The sequence below is a fragment of the Bactrocera neohumeralis genome, chromosome 4 (genome assembly GCF_024586455.1).
Source record: "Bactrocera neohumeralis isolate Rockhampton chromosome 4, APGP_CSIRO_Bneo_wtdbg2-racon-allhic-juicebox.fasta_v2, whole genome shotgun sequence".
NCBI lineage: Eukaryota > Metazoa > Arthropoda > Insecta > Diptera > Tephritidae > Bactrocera > Bactrocera neohumeralis.
In genome coordinates this window covers 31,529,982-31,550,621 of record NC_065921.1, presented here as the reverse complement: position 1 = coordinate 31,550,621, position 20,640 = coordinate 31,529,982, and the positions used below count along the sequence as shown (strand labels likewise).

The 20,640-nt window shown below is 32.3% G+C and overlaps 1 protein-coding gene across 2 annotated transcripts; it reads right to left on the bottom strand.

Moving 5' to 3' along the window:
- Positions 1-5: 5 nt before the first annotated feature.
- LOC126756546 (netrin receptor unc-5) lies at positions 6-18,963 on the bottom strand. 2 transcript variants are annotated; one of them, XM_050469685.1, is made up of 12 exons: positions 18,848-18,963; positions 17,067-17,702; positions 16,778-16,994; positions 14,459-14,667; positions 13,662-13,740; positions 13,406-13,576; positions 13,292-13,345; positions 12,958-13,188; positions 12,765-12,893; positions 12,546-12,714; positions 12,414-12,487; positions 6-2,905 (listed from the first exon to the last, which is right to left on the bottom strand). In XM_050469685.1, the coding sequence occupies exons 2-12, from the start codon at positions 17,634-17,636 to the stop codon at positions 1,563-1,565; spliced, it is 3,246 nt and encodes a 1,081-aa protein (XP_050325642.1). In that variant the 5' UTR covers positions 17,637-17,702; positions 18,848-18,963; the 3' UTR covers positions 6-1,562. The 2 variants fall into 2 exon arrangements, with proteins under 2 accessions (XP_050325642.1, XP_050325641.1); XM_050469684.1 differs by lacking the exon at positions 18,848-18,963 and adding an exon at positions 18,400-18,841.
- Positions 18,964-20,640: the final 1,677 nt, after the last annotated feature.

Below are 20,640 nucleotides of genomic sequence, written 5' to 3'. Positions count from 1 at the left end.
CAATGTACATTATGCAGTGACGTTTATTTATAAAAGTTATACTTAACATTACTTGTGTGAATTTGTTCAAGAACATTCTAAAAATATTTAGATGTCCATGATGTTTGTTGTTGCAGTTGTACATGATTAATTTTTAGTTTACAAGAGTTATTCTATTTGAGCATATACATACATAGTACATAGTATGTAAATTACGATCTATTCATTTATGAGTATAATTTTTTACAGTCCGAACAAACCACATTTTGTTTGTATACATACTTTTACATACATGATTGTGTGCTTATTTTTCATTTCTTTGAAACAAATAGACACAATCTTATATAGTGGTATGTGTTGAGCAGTCATTTTAAATCTTATGAACTACATATAATATAAATACATATGCCACTCCATTCTTATCCTTAATAAACGGAGAATTTGGCACGGAGTTTTTTATTTTTCGGTTTTGCACTTGGAAAAATTTGGACACTATTTGTCTTTCACATGCTTTTTATATTTGGCTACGCAAATAGGTAAGTATTATTTTAATTTAGTTTAGTTTTTTTTTCTCACAATCGCGGTCATTCATTAGAAGTCATAGTAAGTTGTGCAGCAGTAATCTGTTATTGTTCCAAAGTACTTAGCTTATAAAGTGAGAGCGATAATTAAAAAAAAAAAGATTATTCAAATGAATGTGGTTTATTATTTTAATCAATTATTCACTTAGTTAAAATTAACTGCGCTCATAATTTCGAAAGTATGGCATATTTTAGCTTATACATATATATGATAGAATAATATTGCAATCTATAAAAGCACAATTATAGAAAATTAAACACATTGCAAACATGTTTTGTACCATATACATATATGTATATACAACAAAACGGTATGAGCTTGAACATGATCTTATCTCGAAGTATTAATTTGTTATTTTCAATAATAAATTTAAACGTGCATATGTATAAAAATGAATTTGGTCAGAAAACATGTTAATTTCTTAAAACTTAACATAGCTGCATATATGCGTGAAATATTCAGTCGTAAAATGTTATAAATTTATTATATTATTATGTGTAAATTAAACTAAAATTAATTAGAAAAATGGAAAAGTGTTCGATAACAATTACAATTACAATTTTTGATCACAGGTATTAAGTAATTTCATTTTATGTATGTGAGTACTTTATATCATATTTTTGCGTTTTATTTACTTATTTGTTGCTTTAATATCATTTTTTACGTCCTTATAAAATGCAATATCGAACACGGTATATGCTTAAACGTATAGTAACACTATAAAAATTCGTTTATAAAATAAGTAACTAAATAGCAAAAATTTGTAGTCGTCAATGAAATCTTAAAAAACAAAATGGTCTTTAGCACTGGTTTTGACCGCGACTATGCGTGAAATATTTTGGGAATTCCCCTACTATTTAAGAGAATATGTTTCGATATTTAGATACACATTTACTTATAAATGCGCTTACTTATTTTATAATATATATTACTTTAATATCTTAATTTTTCAAATAAAGGCATTTCAACTTATCAGTAATAACAGTTGTGCAAATATTTTTTCACACCCAAAGAGGGCCGTTAGTATCTGTAATAATTTGTTTTATATCCTCTCTGTCCATTTCACTGAACACTATTAATAATTCAACAATTGTACGCGAGGAATGTTTTGCTCGACATTCCCATAGATTGAGGATTTGCTCGGTTGGCGATGACTTTGTAGCGAAATACGCAATATAATGATCTGTGCCAAGTTTTTTAGCCAACAAACGCCAATCTTTTTCATCTTGGCGAGGTGGGTCCAAAGCATCGCAGATCAGCCGCTTACATGTGTGTGGTAGATAAACGCTACTCAAAGTATTCGTCTCATTTATGAAGCTACTATCACGATCAATAGAAACAATTGCTTGATGTTGTCGATTTTCAAATGTTTGCGACCGAACGTCACTTTGTGAAAAATGTTCACTTGAAATAATGAACGAGTGAATCCGTGATTCCATGTTTTCTAAACCACTTTGCTCAAAGTCCACATCAAATATTAATTGTGAATTCAGTGATCTTTTTATGGTAAACTCACAATGCAAAATTGAATTGTTGTTGAGAATATGATTATATGGTATAATTTGTTCATAATTAGTTTGTTCCTTGAGGTCCCACGAACTGGACTCCGTGTTACGTACACGAATTACTAAATCGCAGGTATTTAAGTGAAAAGCAAAAGTCTCACTTTCGCCCATAATAGTACCACCCAACTTTGCCTCAATTGTCTTGCAAATGTCCTTACTATTAGGAAAGTCTTTTACAACATATATTCGAAGACTACAGTTCGAGCTGCTCGGCGTTAATTGACTGAACGCAATAAGTCGCATTTCAATAGCAGGCAGGTAATCGGTGAGATTGTTTGGTTCAGCAACTACTGCAAAACGTCCTAATTGTTCTGTCATTATATATAAATGCTTTTCTTCCACGTTGACAAAAACCGGTGTGTTTATAGTTTCTTTTCCAACGGAAACTATTTTTCTCCAATTCGAGTTAATATCGTAATGATCGTTATCTGCTTGGTATATATGCACATTCCACTGTCGTGGTTCAATTAAGCAATGCGGTAATTTGATTATAACTGGTTTCTGGAAACTATAATTTCTAGGAGAACAATATACAATTGTGCTGCAAACAAATAACGATTCAGCGCAAGGAATTGATATTCGGGCACTTTCGTCACTCAATACAATCAAAGACATGTGTTTTTTCTGATTTTTACCAATGGCAAACTCTGGCACATGCAACATCATTTCTCCTCTATAAAGGCTCAAGCTGCCTCCGGAATTATTTATTAATTCGGTTACTACATTTTTAGATGACGACGGCAAGGTAAAATTACCTTTTATGTCGTATGTGGAATTTGCTGTAATAGAGTAAAAGTATTTTTTTTAATACATTTTTTGATCACTTCAAAGAAATTTATTAAAACCTTAAATGTCTTAGTACAGTTTCAAAAGAATAGGCAAATAAAAAAATATGTGTACGTAAATCGTTAACTTTAGACATTTTTTTGAAGGTACGATCATTTCAAATAGAACGTCAACAGATTGGAGATATTATAAAGAGTGTCTTAAAATTAACGCTAGATTAACATTAAATAGAAAACATAGTTTTTAGTCTTTCGATTGCAATTTTTTTTTATTGAATTATAAATTACATAGGACAGGATTATTTATGGAATAACACATCGGTCAAGTAGTCTCAACGACTTTCCATACTTAAGGAGGGAGCCTGCTTTAGAGGCTTAAAAAATTCGATTTTTTTGAGGAGTTTTTTGGGAAGGAAAGAAATAATTGATTAAAGCGAAATTTCTAGGGTTTATAGTTTTATGTTTAAAAATCATTCATAAACTTTTTGGATACGAAATCTTTGATATTCTGCCTTTAGGAAGAAGCCTGCATCTCGCATGTGCATTTGTCGGACTGCGGGCAGGATGCAGGTCGCAATTTATGCCGGAAACAAAAAATTTAAAGAGATTCATATTTTTTAATATTTATCTTCTAGTTAAGGCTATTTTAGTGACGCAGCGTGCAAACCGGCTGCAGTTAGACTCAAATCTTTAATCGCGTTTTTCTCGAAACTACTATTTTCAACACTTCTGACATGATTTCTCAAGTTCTAATGAACCGATTAACTTGAAATTTGGTGTTGACCTTCTTTATATATCTCTCTATGGTTGGAACTAGGATTATTAAAAATTTAGATTTTTACTATTTTAAAAAAATTTTGATCTTTGCCAAAAAACGGGCAAAAAATTCAAACAGTCGCCATTTACTGAAAATTTTTTTTTTTTTATCCTAGTTCAGACGATAGTGGCATTTGTACTGATTAAAATTTTTTTTTTTCAGATCACCCAAAGTGTTGGAATCGTGTCAGGAAGGGCGCAACCTTATTTCCAACACCCGCCACGCCACCACGCCGCAATTAATCAAATTATCACAAAATTTTTTTTTTGTATTTTTTTTTGTATTCTTAAAATATCAATAAATATCTGAAAATATAAATATCTAAAAAATTTAATAGTTAAAATGTTCTTAGTTTTTTTTTTTTTATTGGACTTTAAAAAATGCCGTTAAATAGCATTTCAAGACTAGAATACCCCCTTAAACTAAAAGAAATTCCAAAAAAAAAATTTTAAAATTTTACAATTTGTTTATAAATTGAAAAAAAGTAGTTTTTGACCAAACAAAATTTTACTTTATGTTGTTTAAAAATATGTTCAAACTTGACTTTTCTTAGTTTTTTTTAGTTTAAATAGAAGATAATTTAATGCCAAAGATAATAAACTTTGCCCAATTCCATTTGACGTTTAGTTTTTTTTTTCTATCCTGCCCGCCCGCCAATTAAGAAAAATCGTAAAAATTAAAAATCGAGAAATCGCGCGTCAAAGTTTTCGCTTTCTGCCCAAGCGCTCATATATCTGCTAGACGCTCGGTCACCATTTCCTTTCTAGCCTTTCCTTTAAGTTGTTGGGTTACCTGTATTCTTCCTCTTGTTAATCAGTTAAAAAAGAAATACAAATTATCGCAATGATTTTATGAGTATATTGATAATATAATCCATTATAACCCACTGGAATTCAACTAGAAAAGGATCAAGAAGTATAGACTCTCCTATATCTAAGGTTTGGATACGCTTAAAATCCGAAGTTCAAAATGTCGGCACATCAAAATACCGACAAATCAAAATACCGACCTCAAACCAAAATGCCGACATGTGAAAAATATTTCACCTTATCCGCTCTTATTTCTATCGAAGAAAGAGAATTCTACTGACTAAGGGTTATGATCCTGAACAACGTCACCTTTTCTTGCTTTGTCGGTATTGTGATTTGTCGGAGTTTTGATTTGTCGGTAGTTTGACTGTCGGAATTCTAAATTTCGAGATTTTGATTGTCGGCATTACGTTATACACCCCTTAAGTTATATTTTGGATTAGGGAGAAAACACTTACGAACCTTTTTTGTATACTACAATAATTTAATATAAGTCATAGCTAAGGCTATAAAGATTGTCTTTGATGTGAAAAAGAGGCTCAAGTGGCAAATATTTTAGAATTATCAAAGGAATCATCGGAAATATAATTTAGTAATGCGAAGTTTTACCCTCCTGAAAGTCAACTTCACATAATACCAAGTTACGACAGCTTTGAAATCAAATCTTTGATGACGAAGTTCCCATAGTTTCTTAAATATGTTATTTTATTTTTGGAATTTCTTAATACATTAATTATAAAACCTATTAAGTTGTAATTTTTTTATAAGCAATTGATAAGTATTTGTATCAAAGATGTTATGAAATGGTTTTGTATTTAAAATTTTTTTTACACTTTAAGAATACATACTACAATTTCAAATAAAATTTTGAGTTAAAAAAAAAAATGTTTATATTTGAAAATGTTTATCTAACGAATGAAAATTTTAAAGAGTTATATACAGTTAGAAAAAATCGACTTGTTTTCAATTTTTTTTCTTAATGTACTTATGTATGTATATTTAAGAATATACACAGAAAATTTTATATCGTACTGGGGAATATTTTCGAAGTAACACGCAAATTTGAAAAGGCGTTTCAAATTTTATTACGAGCTTTTTAAATTTACTTTTTAGTAATTAATATAATTTTTTTAATCAGTAAAAATTTTTTTTGAAACCGCCATTTTGTCAAAAAAATTTACTTTGCTTATTCCTTCAATTAATTGTTAGATATAACATTACTTTAACGAAATTTGTTCCGCAAAACGTTTTTTTTTTTTGAGAGAAGCTCCCAGAGATCAACTGCGGTTCCTTTCCAAATAAATATTTTTACTAATACTATTATTACTAATACTAAGCATTAAAAAATACTTAAAAAATGGCATATGTGTGCAAATTTTTGGATCAATAACTTTAAAAGTTTTCTCAGAAAAACTGCTGAATTTTGTTGCCTTCTTATGTAAGTATGTATACTCCCTAAATAAGACAAATACGTTAAAAAGTGGTAAACTTTCAGCGGTCTCGCGTTATTTATAAAAAAAAACGTATGTAAAAAACGATTTCTACAGTTTCTACGTTTCAGAAGTGGTAAGAGCTTATATTTACATAAAAAAAATCGAGTTTAAAAATCGAAACGAGTAAAGATTATGCAGTGGGTTATTGTGCACAAAAATGTAAAAACTCCTGTGTGAAGAAAAAAATTATTTTTGCACAAATTTGCTAAATACATAAATACATATGTAAGTATATTATTAGGTTCAAATAATAGGTTGTCAAAAAAGTCTTGCGGTATTTTCGCTAGTTGGCGCTGAAAGCGCGTAGTAGTAGTTTTATTCGTCGCATCGGGTCATGCTATACCTTTTTGGAAAGCTCATTTCACGCGCTAATACGTGATTGATTGATTGTCGTTTCTTTTCAGTCGTTCGTGAGTTATAGCGTCGCAAACATGGAGCAAAATAAAGAGAAAATACGGCATATTTTACAGTACTACTACGATAAAGGCAAAAATGCATCTCAAGCCGCCAATAAAATTTGTGCAGTTTATGGACCCGATACAGTTTCCATTTCCACCGCACAACGATGGTTTCAACGTTTTCGTTCTGGTGTAGAGGTGGTCGAAGATGCGCCACGCTCCGGAAGGCCTGTCGTCGAAAATTGCGATAAAATCGCTGAATTGGTCGAAAGAGATCGGCATATTAGCAGCCGTAGCATCGGTCAAGAGCTGGGCATGAGTCATCAAAAATTCATTTCAATTTCAATAAAAAAAAAAATTCAATAAAAATACCGCAAGACTTTTTTGACAACCCATTATATTAGCTCTTCCCAAAAATGAAGATTTCTTTTATCTTTTGCGTCGAGCTTAAATAATTTTCTTTAAACACTTTAAAGTGGATAAATTCGAAGAAGAATTCAAATAAGATAAGGTTCACATCCAAACTTGGGTTTGAGGCTCATTTACTATGTGCAATAAAGAGTAACAGTTAATTGGAATTAATGGGATCTTGAGGAAAAATATTTCAAAATATAAATGGGCAAACCATTTAAGCATCAAAAAATTATATCCAAAAACATTTGGAAGAATCTAATTATCTATAATGTAGAGAGAAAATTAAAAGTTAGTTGTTTAGATATTGAATGTATTTTAAAAATTTATATTTCTTTATTCAAAGTAGTTTCCTTGTGCTTCGATACAGCGTTTAGCCCGGTCAATTAGCATTTCAAATGAGTGTTTAAGGTCATTTTTCGGAATGCTCTTGAGAATATCGGTCGTCGCCTTTTGGATAGCTGAAATGTCCTGAAACCAGTGTCCTTTCATGGGCAAATGAAATTTTCCAAATAGGTAAAAATCACAGGGTGCCAGATCAGGTGAGTAGGGTGAGTGATTAATGGTTAATATGGAGTTTTTTGTCAAAAAATCAGTGACAAGCTTCGACCGATGACACGGCGCATTATCGTGCAATAAGCGCCAGAACCCTGCCTCACGGTATTGTGGTCGAGCACGACGAATGCGTGACAAAAGACGCTTCATAACACCAAGGTAAAACACAGCATTAATCGTTCGGCCAGGTGGGACGAACTCTCGGTGTACAACACCCTCGGAATCGTAAAAACAAATCAGCATTGTCTTTATTTTTGACTTCTGAAGACGACTGACTTCTGATCGTCACAGAGGTCCTCACGACCTTCTTGGAATCGCTTAAACCACTCATGCACATTACTACGCTAACCGTTTTTCCGAGTTTAAAACAAAATTTAATATTTTCTCTTTGTTCAAAATGCATTTTACGACCGATGACCAAAAGCTGCTGTCACTTTTTGATCGATAACATCGACAATTGTAGTTATCCAATTGTCTTAAAATGTTTACGAAATGTCAACAAGAGATCAAACTTTTTATTTCATATACCCACCAATAGATGGCGCCACCAGAAACAGTTATATTTTAAAAGTTTTGTTTCTTTTGCGACAGACCTTGTACTTGTACAAGCCTAGCTTAGAGCAAGTGTCCATGTTTTTTGTTATGTTGCGTATACTGCAATTTAGCAAAATAATATTCAAAACATATATTTCAACAAAACATGGAAAATAGTAATTATTTTTTTTAAATTTTCTACAAATAAATTTTTTGGAAAAACATAACCATACTTATACATACACACAGTTACGCACAATAAAATAGAATCAATTGTAAATTTTTTAGAAATTGCATTTAAGTAGTAATTTTTTTGCATAATAACAAATGCAATCATATGTACTTTTAAAAAAGAGGCAAGGATAGCAATGCCGAGTTGTACAGCTAACTGTAAAAACTCTATTTAAAAAGTGTAAATAGAGTGCCTCGTGCTTAATGGCAAAATAATTGAATCAATACCGAAATAGTTTCATAAATGAAAGATATTGAATTTAAAAAGCGTAGTAAGGTCTTATATTAATTATATCCGTAGAATGAATATTTGTATCAATTATGTATTTATGTGGAAAAATAGATCGGCTAAAATATTATTCTTAGAAAGCAAGATTGTGCGTCCAAAATTTGCAATAAAAGGGCCACACGCAAAGGAAAATTGAAAAAATGTTGAATATATCCCAAAAATTTGTGTTTAATGCCTCAAAATTTCCGAAAAAATAGGCCGACCACAAAAAATGAATGCGGAAGTCGAAAAATTCATTCAACAAGAATTAGGTGCACAAATTTCTTCAATAGCAGTAAGAAAACGACTCATGGGAAAAAATATCTTTGGCACATTGTTTCGTAAGGTGCTAATGTTGAAAAAAAGTTATAGAAGCAATGGTATTCATTTTGCAAAACGGCACATTAATTAGGTTGGATTTAAAAATAAAAAAAAAACTGGTTCGACATGTTGTTGTTGTTTTAACGGTTTCTCAATCCCCATTAGGATGGTAAGGGTTATCTGTGTTGTCGTCGACGTCATCTAACGGGAGGCCCAGGAAACGTGCTGTTTCGACGGGGTCGGACCAAAGGGAAAAGGGTGTTAGATGAGTGGGGTTGGTAGGGTATGCGGGAAATGTTTAGTATCGCGCCGGTTTAGTATCGTTTATGGAGAAAAACAGGGGGGGCCTACCACCCCTCACGCCCCCTTATCGGAAAGAGGAAGGTTCGAACTTTTTAATAAACCCCACTATAGACCTGTAGAGAGCCCTTTGAAAATGACCAAAAATCGGTGTTTTTGCTCATTTTTCCATACAAACTGAAACCAATGCAACCCAGCCAACATTTTTGTATGGACAATAATACAAAATAATAAAAACCAAAATGTTTCAGTGCAATGTATATACATATTTAATTGCATCTATTAATGGTACAAATTATCTATTAATGCTTCAAAAAATAACCCTGGTCGGTCCAACACCCGGGTGTATCAGATTCTTTTCGCATAGAACACCCTTTCACGTTGGCGGCCTTCGGCCGCGCTTCAAAAAAAATAACCCTGGTCGGTCCAACACCGGGGTGTATCAGATTTTTTTCGCATAGAACTCCTTTTTGCGTTGGCGGCCTTCGGCCGCGCTTCAAAAAAAATAACCCTGGTCGGTCCAACACCCCGGTGTATCAGATTCTTTTCGCATAGAACACCTTTTCGCGTTGGCGGCCTTCGGCCGCGCTTCAAAAAAAATAACCCTGGTCGGTCCAACACCCGGGTGTATCAGAATTTTTTCGCATAGAACTCCTTTTTGCGTGGGCGGCCTTCGGCCGCTCTTCAAAAAAAATAACCCTGGCCGGTCCAACACCGGCTACGCCATCCACAGTATTTTAGCATTGAACACCTTTTCGCGTTCACTTCATACATTTATTGCTAACTGGGTTTAATTTATTCCCTTTTGTTCGTGCTTTCTCGGTAATTTGACAGTTGAAATTAGGCAGTCATTTTGGTTTTTCGCATTATTGAACTCAATGCAGAAAAAGGTGTATTTTATTTAAAGATTTACAAAGAAATTAACAATCAAAAGTAATTAAAAACATTACTAGTGGTTTTTATAATTCATAAGTAATATCGGGTGATTTTTTAAGAGCTTGATAACTTTTTTTTTAAAAAAAAACGCATAAAATTTGCAAAATCTCATCGGTTCTTTATTTGAAACGTTAGATTGGTTCATGACATTTACTTTTTGAAGATAATTTCATTTAAATGTTGACCGCGGCTGCGTCTTAGGTGGTCCATTCGGAAAGTCCAATCAAGAAATTTTCAGTGAATGGGCCCTAGAAAAGTTGGCAGAAAATCCGCTTTTTATCGACAAATTTTGTTCAGCGATGAGGCTCATTTCTGGTTGAATGGCTACGTAAATAAGCAAAATTGCCGCATTTGGGGTGAAGAGCAACCAGAAGCCGTTCAAGAACTGCCCATGCATCCCGAAAAATGCACTGTTTGGTGTGGTTTGTACGCTGGTGGAATCATTGGACCGTATTTTTTCAAAGATGCTGTTGGACGCAACGTTACGGTGAATGGCGATCGCTATCGTTCGATGCTAACAAACTTTTTGTTGCCAAAAATGGAAGAACTGAACTTGGTTGACATGTGGTTTCAACAAGATGGCGCTACATGCCACACAGCTCGCGATTCTATGGCCATTTTGAGGGAAAACTTCGGAGAACAATTCATCTCAAGAAATGGACCCGTAAGTTGGCCAAAGGGATCATGCGATTTAACGCCTTTAGACTATTTTTGTGGGGCTACGTCAAGTCTAAAGTCTACAGAAATAAGCCAAAACTATTCCAGCTTTGGAAGACAACATTTCCGAAGAAATTCGGGCTATTCCGGCCGAAATGCTCGAAAAAGTTGCCCAAAATTGGACTTTCCGAATGGACCACCTAAGACGCAGCCGCGGTCAACATTTAAATGAAATTATCTTCAAAAAGTAAATGTCATGAACCAATCTAACGTTTCAAATAAAGAACCGATGAGATTTTGCAAATTTTATGCGTTTTTTTTAAAAAAAGTTATCAAGCTCTTAAAAAATCACCCGATATATGTGCGTGAAAATATATCCATAATTGGTTTGGTACAATGCACAACAGGTGAAAATACACTAGCATATATTGAGAAATTTGCAAAAAATAGCATTTTTTAAAGTGAATTTGTGCAAAAATTTGTGAACCGATTTTTATAAAATATGTTTTAAAATAAAGTTTGATAATTTAAGCATACATTCGTGTTTAAAATTTTCAATTCGGTTGTCTCGTTTAGGTACAGTGAGCCAAAATTAACCGGCGCGATACTAAACCCAACCCGGGTATGCAAAGAGGTGGTCAGTGTAATACGGAGATTCGTTGCATGCAGGACATATGTACATTGGGTATGTCAGGGTCTATTCTGGATAAGTAACCTGCTACAATATCCAGAACGAAGTTGCGCTAGGGTCACTCGCGGCAACTCGAGCTCTTCGTCTGCGATGGGTGGTGGTTTGACTCCAAGAACGCCATTCACGGGAAGGGAGTCGGTGAAGGTGTTGATGACTCCACTGTGAATGGCGGCCAGTAACTGTCTAAAGTCAGTTGCGTCCGAAGTCCGGTCGGCGTACTGTACAACGTCGTCGAGGAAAGACCTCTTGATGCTCCTGGGAGGCGTTTCCACTCCAAGCCGATGGCTGCAGGGGTGATTTCTACGAAAACAGCCCAGCAAGAACTGCTTGGAGAGGAGTACATTATGCTCCTTAACTGGGAGCATAAGCGTCTCACTATGAAGGTGTTCGATGGGAGACATTCCAATATGATCGATAGTTATGGTTAGACATGAGTCCGACGTACACAAAACAAAGAAATATGCGTTCGCTACACAACTAAGTCCTTCAAACACCGTGGCGGCAATATATAATGGTTTGGGGCTGTTTCTCAGTGTGGCGTCGGACCTATTTTTTTTTTTGGATATAAGAAAACATGGACCTCCATATACACGTTACAATTTTAGATAATGTCATACTGCCATATACTGAATGAATTTCGCCTTCAATTTGGCAATTCCAACAAGATAGCAACCCGAAGCATAATTCGGGTCTTGCAGAAAAATGGTTTACAGATCATGGTGTTAATGTTACGGCTTGTCTAGCACAATCAACAGTTTTGAATCTAATCGGAAACTTATGGAAAATGTTGGACCCCTTAAGCCAAAAAAAAAGGCGGAACTCTGAGCGAAGATTCAAAGGTCTGGTATTCTGTTCAGTCTATGCCTAGATGTTTGCAATGTGCACTGCCTGAGGAGATGCGTAGTAATGAATACCATATTAACTCTCTTACTCATCTCTTTTGTAACAATTCAAATCGATAACTTTGTTAGTGCTTTTACATTACATGTTTGACAAGAGAGTATCGCGCATAGATAGCACAGATAGAATTGATGAATCAAAAAAAGTGTTATTTAGAGTAATAAGGCTTAAACGATCTTACATGTATCCGCTGTGGATGTTTCTGGTGTATCTGTGACGTACTCCGCACTTATTTCATCTATTGGGTTGGTATAACTGTAATACGACAGGAAGTTTAAATAACCAACAAAATAAAATAAACAACAAATTTTACTTGGCAGATAAATTTGGTACGTCATAGTGATGTTCGGAAGCTTCACAATTGATTATATGATCATTAGACATAAATCTGTGATCGGAACTGGGATAATCGTAATTGACATTTGCCGTCTCAATATTGATTCCCTTCTTATTTATTCCTTGCATATAATCCGAGTTAATATCTGAAAAAAAAAATGTAAGTAAATGAGGAAAATTCTAGGGAAATTCTTACTTGTTCTAGTCATATTATAGTGAGAATTTATTGCCAAATTCCGACGAGCACAGTAAATTAGAGCAGCACCAAATGCTACACATACAGTTATGACAAAAGCTAAGCCAAGGTAAAGTGTCCAGTCGAAACCTTAAAATTGAAATAATATATATATACATTTTCTCTACTGAATATAAATGTGCTAAGTCCTTACCATCATTGCCAATTAAACAGTGCTCTCCGCGACATTCCGCTGTTTGTATATCTTTACCTGGGCACTGAACCTTTACGAACCCTAGACCAATTACGCCATTATTGTTAATAGATCCGTCGTGTGATTCAACACTCAAATCTTCAGAGACAGGATAAATGCACTTTCGCCGGCGTATTTGTATACAGTCAGGAGAACATGAACTCCAATCACTCCACGGTGTCCATCTGCCTACTGAAATAATAGTTGTCAATAATACAATATGTACATCATATTATATATGCGTCTTCATAATTGATCTACAATGATTATTTCATAATTTCATATTCAAACTTACATTTCTTACTCGATAATGCATCATATCCATCAGACGTTACAATTTGTGTGTCTTCTGTTCATTAAAACAATAATAAGTATGAAAAAGCAAATTGAATACCTTATAAAATATTACCTTGACAAGATACACAGTCCGCAGATTTTTGAACTTGTGCTCCAGAGCATAACGAACCACCATTCATAGGAATGGGATTATTACAAAAACGAACTCTTTTTCGACCTTGACTTAATTTTCCTAAACACTTGCATTCTCTCCAAGAGCTCCATGAACTCCAACCACCATTTACTAAGGAATAAAGACAAATGAAAATTGATTAACATTGTAGGGTCATGCTAAAGCCGTTTTTCATTTTTTATTTGCTTTTGCTTACCGTAGACTATTAAAACAGCTGAGTCCGAAATTCTTTTCCCGGCCACATTCTCAGCATGACATGTATAGTTCGCCATGTCCTGAATATTAAAAATAAGTATATTTTTTAAAACATTTTGTTGTATAACAGTAAGATACAAAATTATGATACATATTTTATTTATGCACTCAGAAATAATATACAAATATAATACGAAATATATTTTGTGTATTTAAAAAAAAGAATCCGGATTAGTCAGCCAACCTCAAAAGCAAATACATATCTATACACATATATATAATATTCAAGTTATGAGGTTAGGGTGAGTGAGTTTTCAAAAAAAAAGAAACACATTAATTTTTTTTTTTTTTTAATTTCTGTAATATCAAGTCGAAGCCTTATTTAATGAAAATATGTTTTCACTTTTATAAAGTAAAAAATTTGAAGAAATTAAACAATTCAAAATTAAAACAAAAATCATATTTTTATAATCGAAAATTAAACCTTAAACACAATCCCTTGGATTCTTATAACGGCAATACCGTTTTCGTATTTACTATATGTGACCTGGTCTACGAAAAGGGGGCTAACGTGCGAAAACTAGTTTTCTGGGAAAAGCTGTTAAAAATAATCGTCAGTTTCTTGTTATCTCATTAATTGTTCTCCTTTTTTTTGACACCTAAGCCCCCTTTCCGTAGACCATGTCACATATATGTAAATATGTTCACTGTTTTGAACATTTTATGATAATAGTATTAAATTTATATCATTGTCACACAAAGCGTATGCCGGATCTACTAGTAGTATATATAAAGTACCTGCAAAGATACAACGTCAAATGTTATTGTCGTGGCATCAGCAGATATAACTGTTCCGTGATCATTAGTATTTACAATCGGCGCATTGTTTTTGAGCCATGTTATTTTTGGCTCTGGAAATCCTCCCGGAGGCTCGCAGTGCAATTCAGCTTTGGAACCCAGTTCAATTTTCAGTGATGTTGGTGAGGAAACAAAATGTTTTCTTATATCTACAAAATCAAGATTTATTTTATTAAAAAATATATTTACATTTAAATGACCAATCAATTATAGCTTTGAAAAATTCTTGTCTCACTTTTAATTTTTTTTTGGTAAAATAAGACGTCGAGAATATTTTCGCTATCTTTGTATAGTATGTACTTTTGTCATATTGCCAGTTAGTTGAAATTTTTTGTTATATAAATAATTTTTTTTTTGTTTTTCTGGCTACTTTTCTAATAATTTTCTGGCTATTAACCTTGAGTCTGTTCATTATTTTTAACAATTTCAATATATAAAATTTTTGTAAAATTTCATTCAGATGCGTTTGAGTTATGTTTCAAAAGTTATTGAGACAAATTTAGAAAAAAATATAAAGGGGATACTTTTAGTTTTGAATTTTTAACTATTACCATTTTAGATGACACTTTTAGAAACAGAATAAAATAACATATGAAAATGTATAATATTTTATTATAATAATAAAATAGATATTTTATTTCTTACGTATTTTTCTAAACACCCACTGTAATTTACTTCTTACGATTTTTAGAAATCAATTAATAATTGCCAACTTAAAAAGTGAATAGTTTAAAATTTGTAAACAAAAATCAAAACAATTCAATTCAGTTTTTGCTCACGAAAAGGTGCATATATAATAAAATGTATTTCGTTTTGATTTATATTACTATGAAAAAACTATTAGGGCCAAAACTGACGAACTGAAAAAAATTTTTTTTTTGTACATTTCAAAATACAAATAAAAATATATTAAAAAATTAAAATGATTGAACTTTGTTGTCGCATAAAAATATTTCCTAAAAAGTCGTAAAATGTATGCGTTCACTTTTTTATTTTCATTTAAAAAAAAGGAAAAATTTTGTTTTCTACAAAATGAGATGAAGAAAGATTGCCACAGCCTCTGCGCTATTAAGTTATGCAGTAAAGCAACATACGATATCTATGATTGCGAAGGAGGTTTTAAATATTATGAACAAATGGCTGAAGAAAAGTAAAAAGCTCAAACAAAATCGAAAAATCGATTTTTTTTTTATATTTTGACAGTAAAACCTATTGAAAATATGCTGTGAAAAATTCAGATCGAAATTCATAGTATTTGATAAGTTACAGGTCATAGTCGCCGACGTGTCGTAAGCGATTGTCTAACAGGCGCCATGACAAGTCTGCATTTTTCTCGAATCATCATTTTCTGAAACTGTCATGGTCCTAAAAAACAAAAAAGTATTCAACCGATGGCTTTAAAATTTACATATGTTCTTCTACTCATTTATAGTTATCGTCCCTACCAGAATTGTTTATTTTCGAAAATATTTTAATTTTTTTAAACGATTTTTAACGACAAAAAAAAGATTTTCGTGACTTTTTTTTGAAGTTCGACATTTTTTTTTAAATGAAATTGATTGTATTTGGTAGGGACGATAGCCGCAGAACTACTGAATAATAATCCATTCGATTTTTTTATTTCAGACAACATGAACAGCCGCTATCACCATGACCAGTGAACTACTTTTTTTTTGTTGGGGACTACTTTGATTAAAAAAAAAAATATTAAAAATGTAAAAAACGAAAAAAAAAAATTTTTTGTACATTTCAAAATACAAATAAAAATATATTAAAAAAAATTAAAATGATTGAATTTTGTTGTCGCATAAAAAAAATTTTCCTAAAAAGTGGTAAAATGTATGCGTTCACATGAGAGTACCCCCTTAAAATGTTTATTTTAAAACCATCTTCCATTATACCTTAATTTAACTTTTACTATTTTCAAATTATAGCTTGCCTCGTCCAGTTTAGAAACTTTTCTCTACGAGCTCAACAAATTTTAAATTTTGCTTTTTTTCTACGTATTGTACAAAACAACTGATTTAAATAGATGATACCACAAAATAGTTGAAGATTGAAAACACTTCAACCTACATTTTTTGACGGATTGATTTCATATCCATACTACTATAATAAGGGCCAAATTTCTACAATAAATTCAATGTAATGAGATTTACTGATGCTTGAGTACAAGAATCAAGAAGGTTATATCATATATGTACTTTTAGAAAGTGAAAAAATTACATTAGCATGTATTGTTTATTAATAATTACTTACATGCTATGCTTATTGTCGCTGATTGACTTTTAGCAACACCACGTGAGGACCATGCATGACATTCACATTTGAAAGGACCTTTTCCAAAATATTCATCAATCAAATCGCGATGTATAGTTGCAGTTACTTCTTCAACATGAACACCCGTGTGAGGATCAACGTGTTTATCATGTTCAGATGGAGGAGGCTGCGAACTACCACTACACTTAAAGTATAACTAAGAAATTAATGATTATTTTTGTATTGCATTTTATGCTCTGAATATAAGAATTTATTCGACATTACTAACCTGAAGTGCATGGGCTGCTTTACATTTAAGCACCCCTGGTCTGTTCTTGATAACATATATGTCCTCGGGTTCTGTTAAAAATATTGGCAATGCAGTACCAGACTCAGCGGTATTAATTTTGTCTAATATGGGACCAGATGATCGCTCTTCATATTCAACATTTGATAATTCACCGTTGTTATTTGTAATATTTATTTCTTCATTTACATGAAATTCATTTTTCACATCATTTGTAGATTCAGCCATTTCTTTGCGATGTACGGGTTCTGTAACGTGTGATGGATTTTCATTGTCATGAAATGAAGTATTTGAATTTACTGGATATTCCGCGTTTTCCACATCGACTCCGCTGTGAAAAGCTCGTCTTGGTTTAGAGAACACTTGTTGAGGACTATTAAGAGTACTATTTTCTTCAATCCTTGAATGCTTATTGAAGGTATTTATTGAGGGTAGATTATAATTTCGTTGGTCAGTGATTGAGTCAGTTGTTCTTTGAAGATTTGCCACAACTGCAATCTTAAAAGTAATTAAGAAAGCAATAAGTATATCACATTTCTTAAGCTTCGTCATTTTTATTTGGTTTTATAGAATTTTCCAGTTTCGAAAATTTTAGACCATAAATTGCTTGTTCGACATCTGAAACATAATATATTTATTTAAATTTTATATAATAATATATATTTCTAATGTTAATAATATAATAATAAATTAATACTAATGTTATTGCTAAAACGATATATTTTACAGGAAATAATCCAATTAATAAACATCAAAAAGCTGGCATCTTTATATCATACACTAAAATATTTTGAAATAAGTAGTCAGAAATCATATATTCAGGTCATACAATAGGCTCTTCTAGATAAGTTAAACGCCCAGTGCATAAATTACGTACATACACACATATTTATATACATATGTATAAAAATGCAAAGTATACTGAATATTCTTTGTTAAATAGTTGAATTTTTGAACTTTAAATGCAAGTATCTCAAAAACCATAAGTCAGCGGCACTATATACATATGTATATTTTCTTTATCTGGAGGACCAACTCTATCCGTACATACCCACTTTAACCCCGAAATCAGGGGATGTTATTCTAAAATTTACACCTAAAATAATATATTTTAAAGAACTTCAAGTTAACTTTGTAATAAGTAAATACTTAACATATCTTTAATTAAAGATCTGAAATTAAGTTAAACTAAAAAGAAAACAGTAAAAAAAAAATTAATGAATCTCACTGTTCCTCATGTTTTTATTTATAGTGTAAGCAAAATTATTTTAAATATAAAAATATATATATAATTTTGTATCATATTTACGCTTACTTCAATTGATATCAAATATGCAGCTATTTACTGAGTTGTGGCATTGCATCCCAAAACATTGAAAATACGTCCCACACTAAAGCAACAGTAGCGCACCTCAGGAAATGTGTTCTGCCCATAAATTAAGGGTGCAGTTCGTTTTACATTCGACTGTGTCATGATATCAGCAAATATGCAAAACTCATACATATATGTATTAACATTCCATATATCATTTTGAGAAATTCAGCATAGGATCATAACACCACAAATTTTGATTAACTTTTTTTCTTCAAATATAAATTATGTCCCGAACTTAACCATTCCTAAAGAACTTGGTCGAAATCAGTATGTAACTACAAATATTCCGTCCTTTGCTTGTTTACATACTAATGAACTTAAGTATTTCTATGCATATATATAGGTTAAATATTATCAATTTACAATTACTAATATCTCAATTATTTACTTTCAAGTTGAATGTCCACCTTATTTTTAATTAAAATTATTATTTTGACCGTCAACCACAATTATGTATATGTACACCACTTCGTCGCGAATAGAACGTCGAAAGCATTTGACTGTTGTTACGTTATACGCAACATAAAAACGTAATGAAAACTTACAACATTGTTATGTGTGAGAGATGTAATAATATCTGCTCATCGATAAATTTTGTATGTTAAGAACGAGTTTACACACGAAAACTTCTGTTGCTTGCTATCACGAATAATATATCACAAGATTCCCTGCAAGACGGAGATAACAGATTGCACAAACGGAATTTCCAGCAGCTCACCAACACTATTACATTTTGTCCAATTTTTTATTGAATGGGGGAAGAGAAAAACTATTGGTTTTTAAGTTTATCGAAATATTATTATGTTAAAAGAGAAAAGGCGATACACAATTTTTCAAGAAGCATAATGAATTAACAGAATGTGGGAAATGCGCAATTGTTTGGATAATTTGTGGGATAAAGGATTGGAGCCGCTATGTCAACTGCATTGAATAAACGTTGAAGGACAAGGCATCGCCGGGTCAGAGTTTATTACAACGCAAAGGGCCAATATCGATATATGACTGGAATTGTACAAGCATATCGTGCGAGTGAAGATAAATTAGCGGTAAGTTATTGGAAATGAAAAAAAGGTAACAGAGAAAAAAATAAAAATATTCTCATTTGTAGAAATATAAAATTCATCTTCAAGATCCGGTACAATGAAAATATATGAGGGGTATTCTCTTGCTCTTGCAAAACCTTTAAACAAACAACAAACACACAAAGAAAAATATTTGCAAGGGCTGTAAAATATGTCAGACCAAAACCCATTTTTATTTGCGTGCAATGTCACGCAAAAATATAATTGCAACCCTACTTTAGCTGTCATTTTACTTAAATATATATTTTGACGTTAAATTGTTGAGGTAGGTAAATTTTAAATAGATTTTATAATTTCTATTTAAATTATAATGATTTGTTACAGTTTTTTTGTTAAAAATGCATGCAGAAGGTTCGTCAATTCACAATAACCATGCACAATAGTCATTTACAATAAATTGATCGAATCAGCCGTTCACATATCACTAGATTTTATATAGGATTTTTGCAATCTGCAATTTTGCAAGAGCAAGAGAGTCCTCCTATGGTCTTTAGCAGCGGTGTTATTTTGGATGAGGTGGCAAAAGATCGCGATAGTTTTTAAATGTCTTTAGGGAACAAGAAAGCTTAAAAAAGTATTACAAAGAGCTCACAGTAGTAAATTTCATATTAGGGGTATTCTCTTGCTCTTGCAAAACCCTTGCACGGTGCACGAATTGCAGGTTTTTCCACCTAATGTAACTGCACAACAATAAACACACGCAGAAAAATATTTGCAAGGGCTTTAAAATATGTGAGAGCAAAGCCCATGTTTATTTTCGTGCAATGGCACGTAAAAAAATAATTGCAACCCTGCTTTAGCTGTCATTTTAGTTAAATAAGTATATATTTTGACGTTAAATTGTTGAGGTAGGTAAATTTTAAATAGATTTTATAATTTCTATTTAAATTATAAAGATTTGTTACAGTTTTTTTATGAAGAATGAATGCAGAAGGTGCGCCAATTCACAATAGTCATTTACAATAAATTGACCGAATCGGCCGCTCATATATCACTAGATTCTGCAATGGGTGCTCTCGTGCCCTTGTATGTTTGGGTATATGATTTTTGCAAACTGCAATCTTGCAAGAGCAAGAGAATCTCCATATTTTTACTGTCT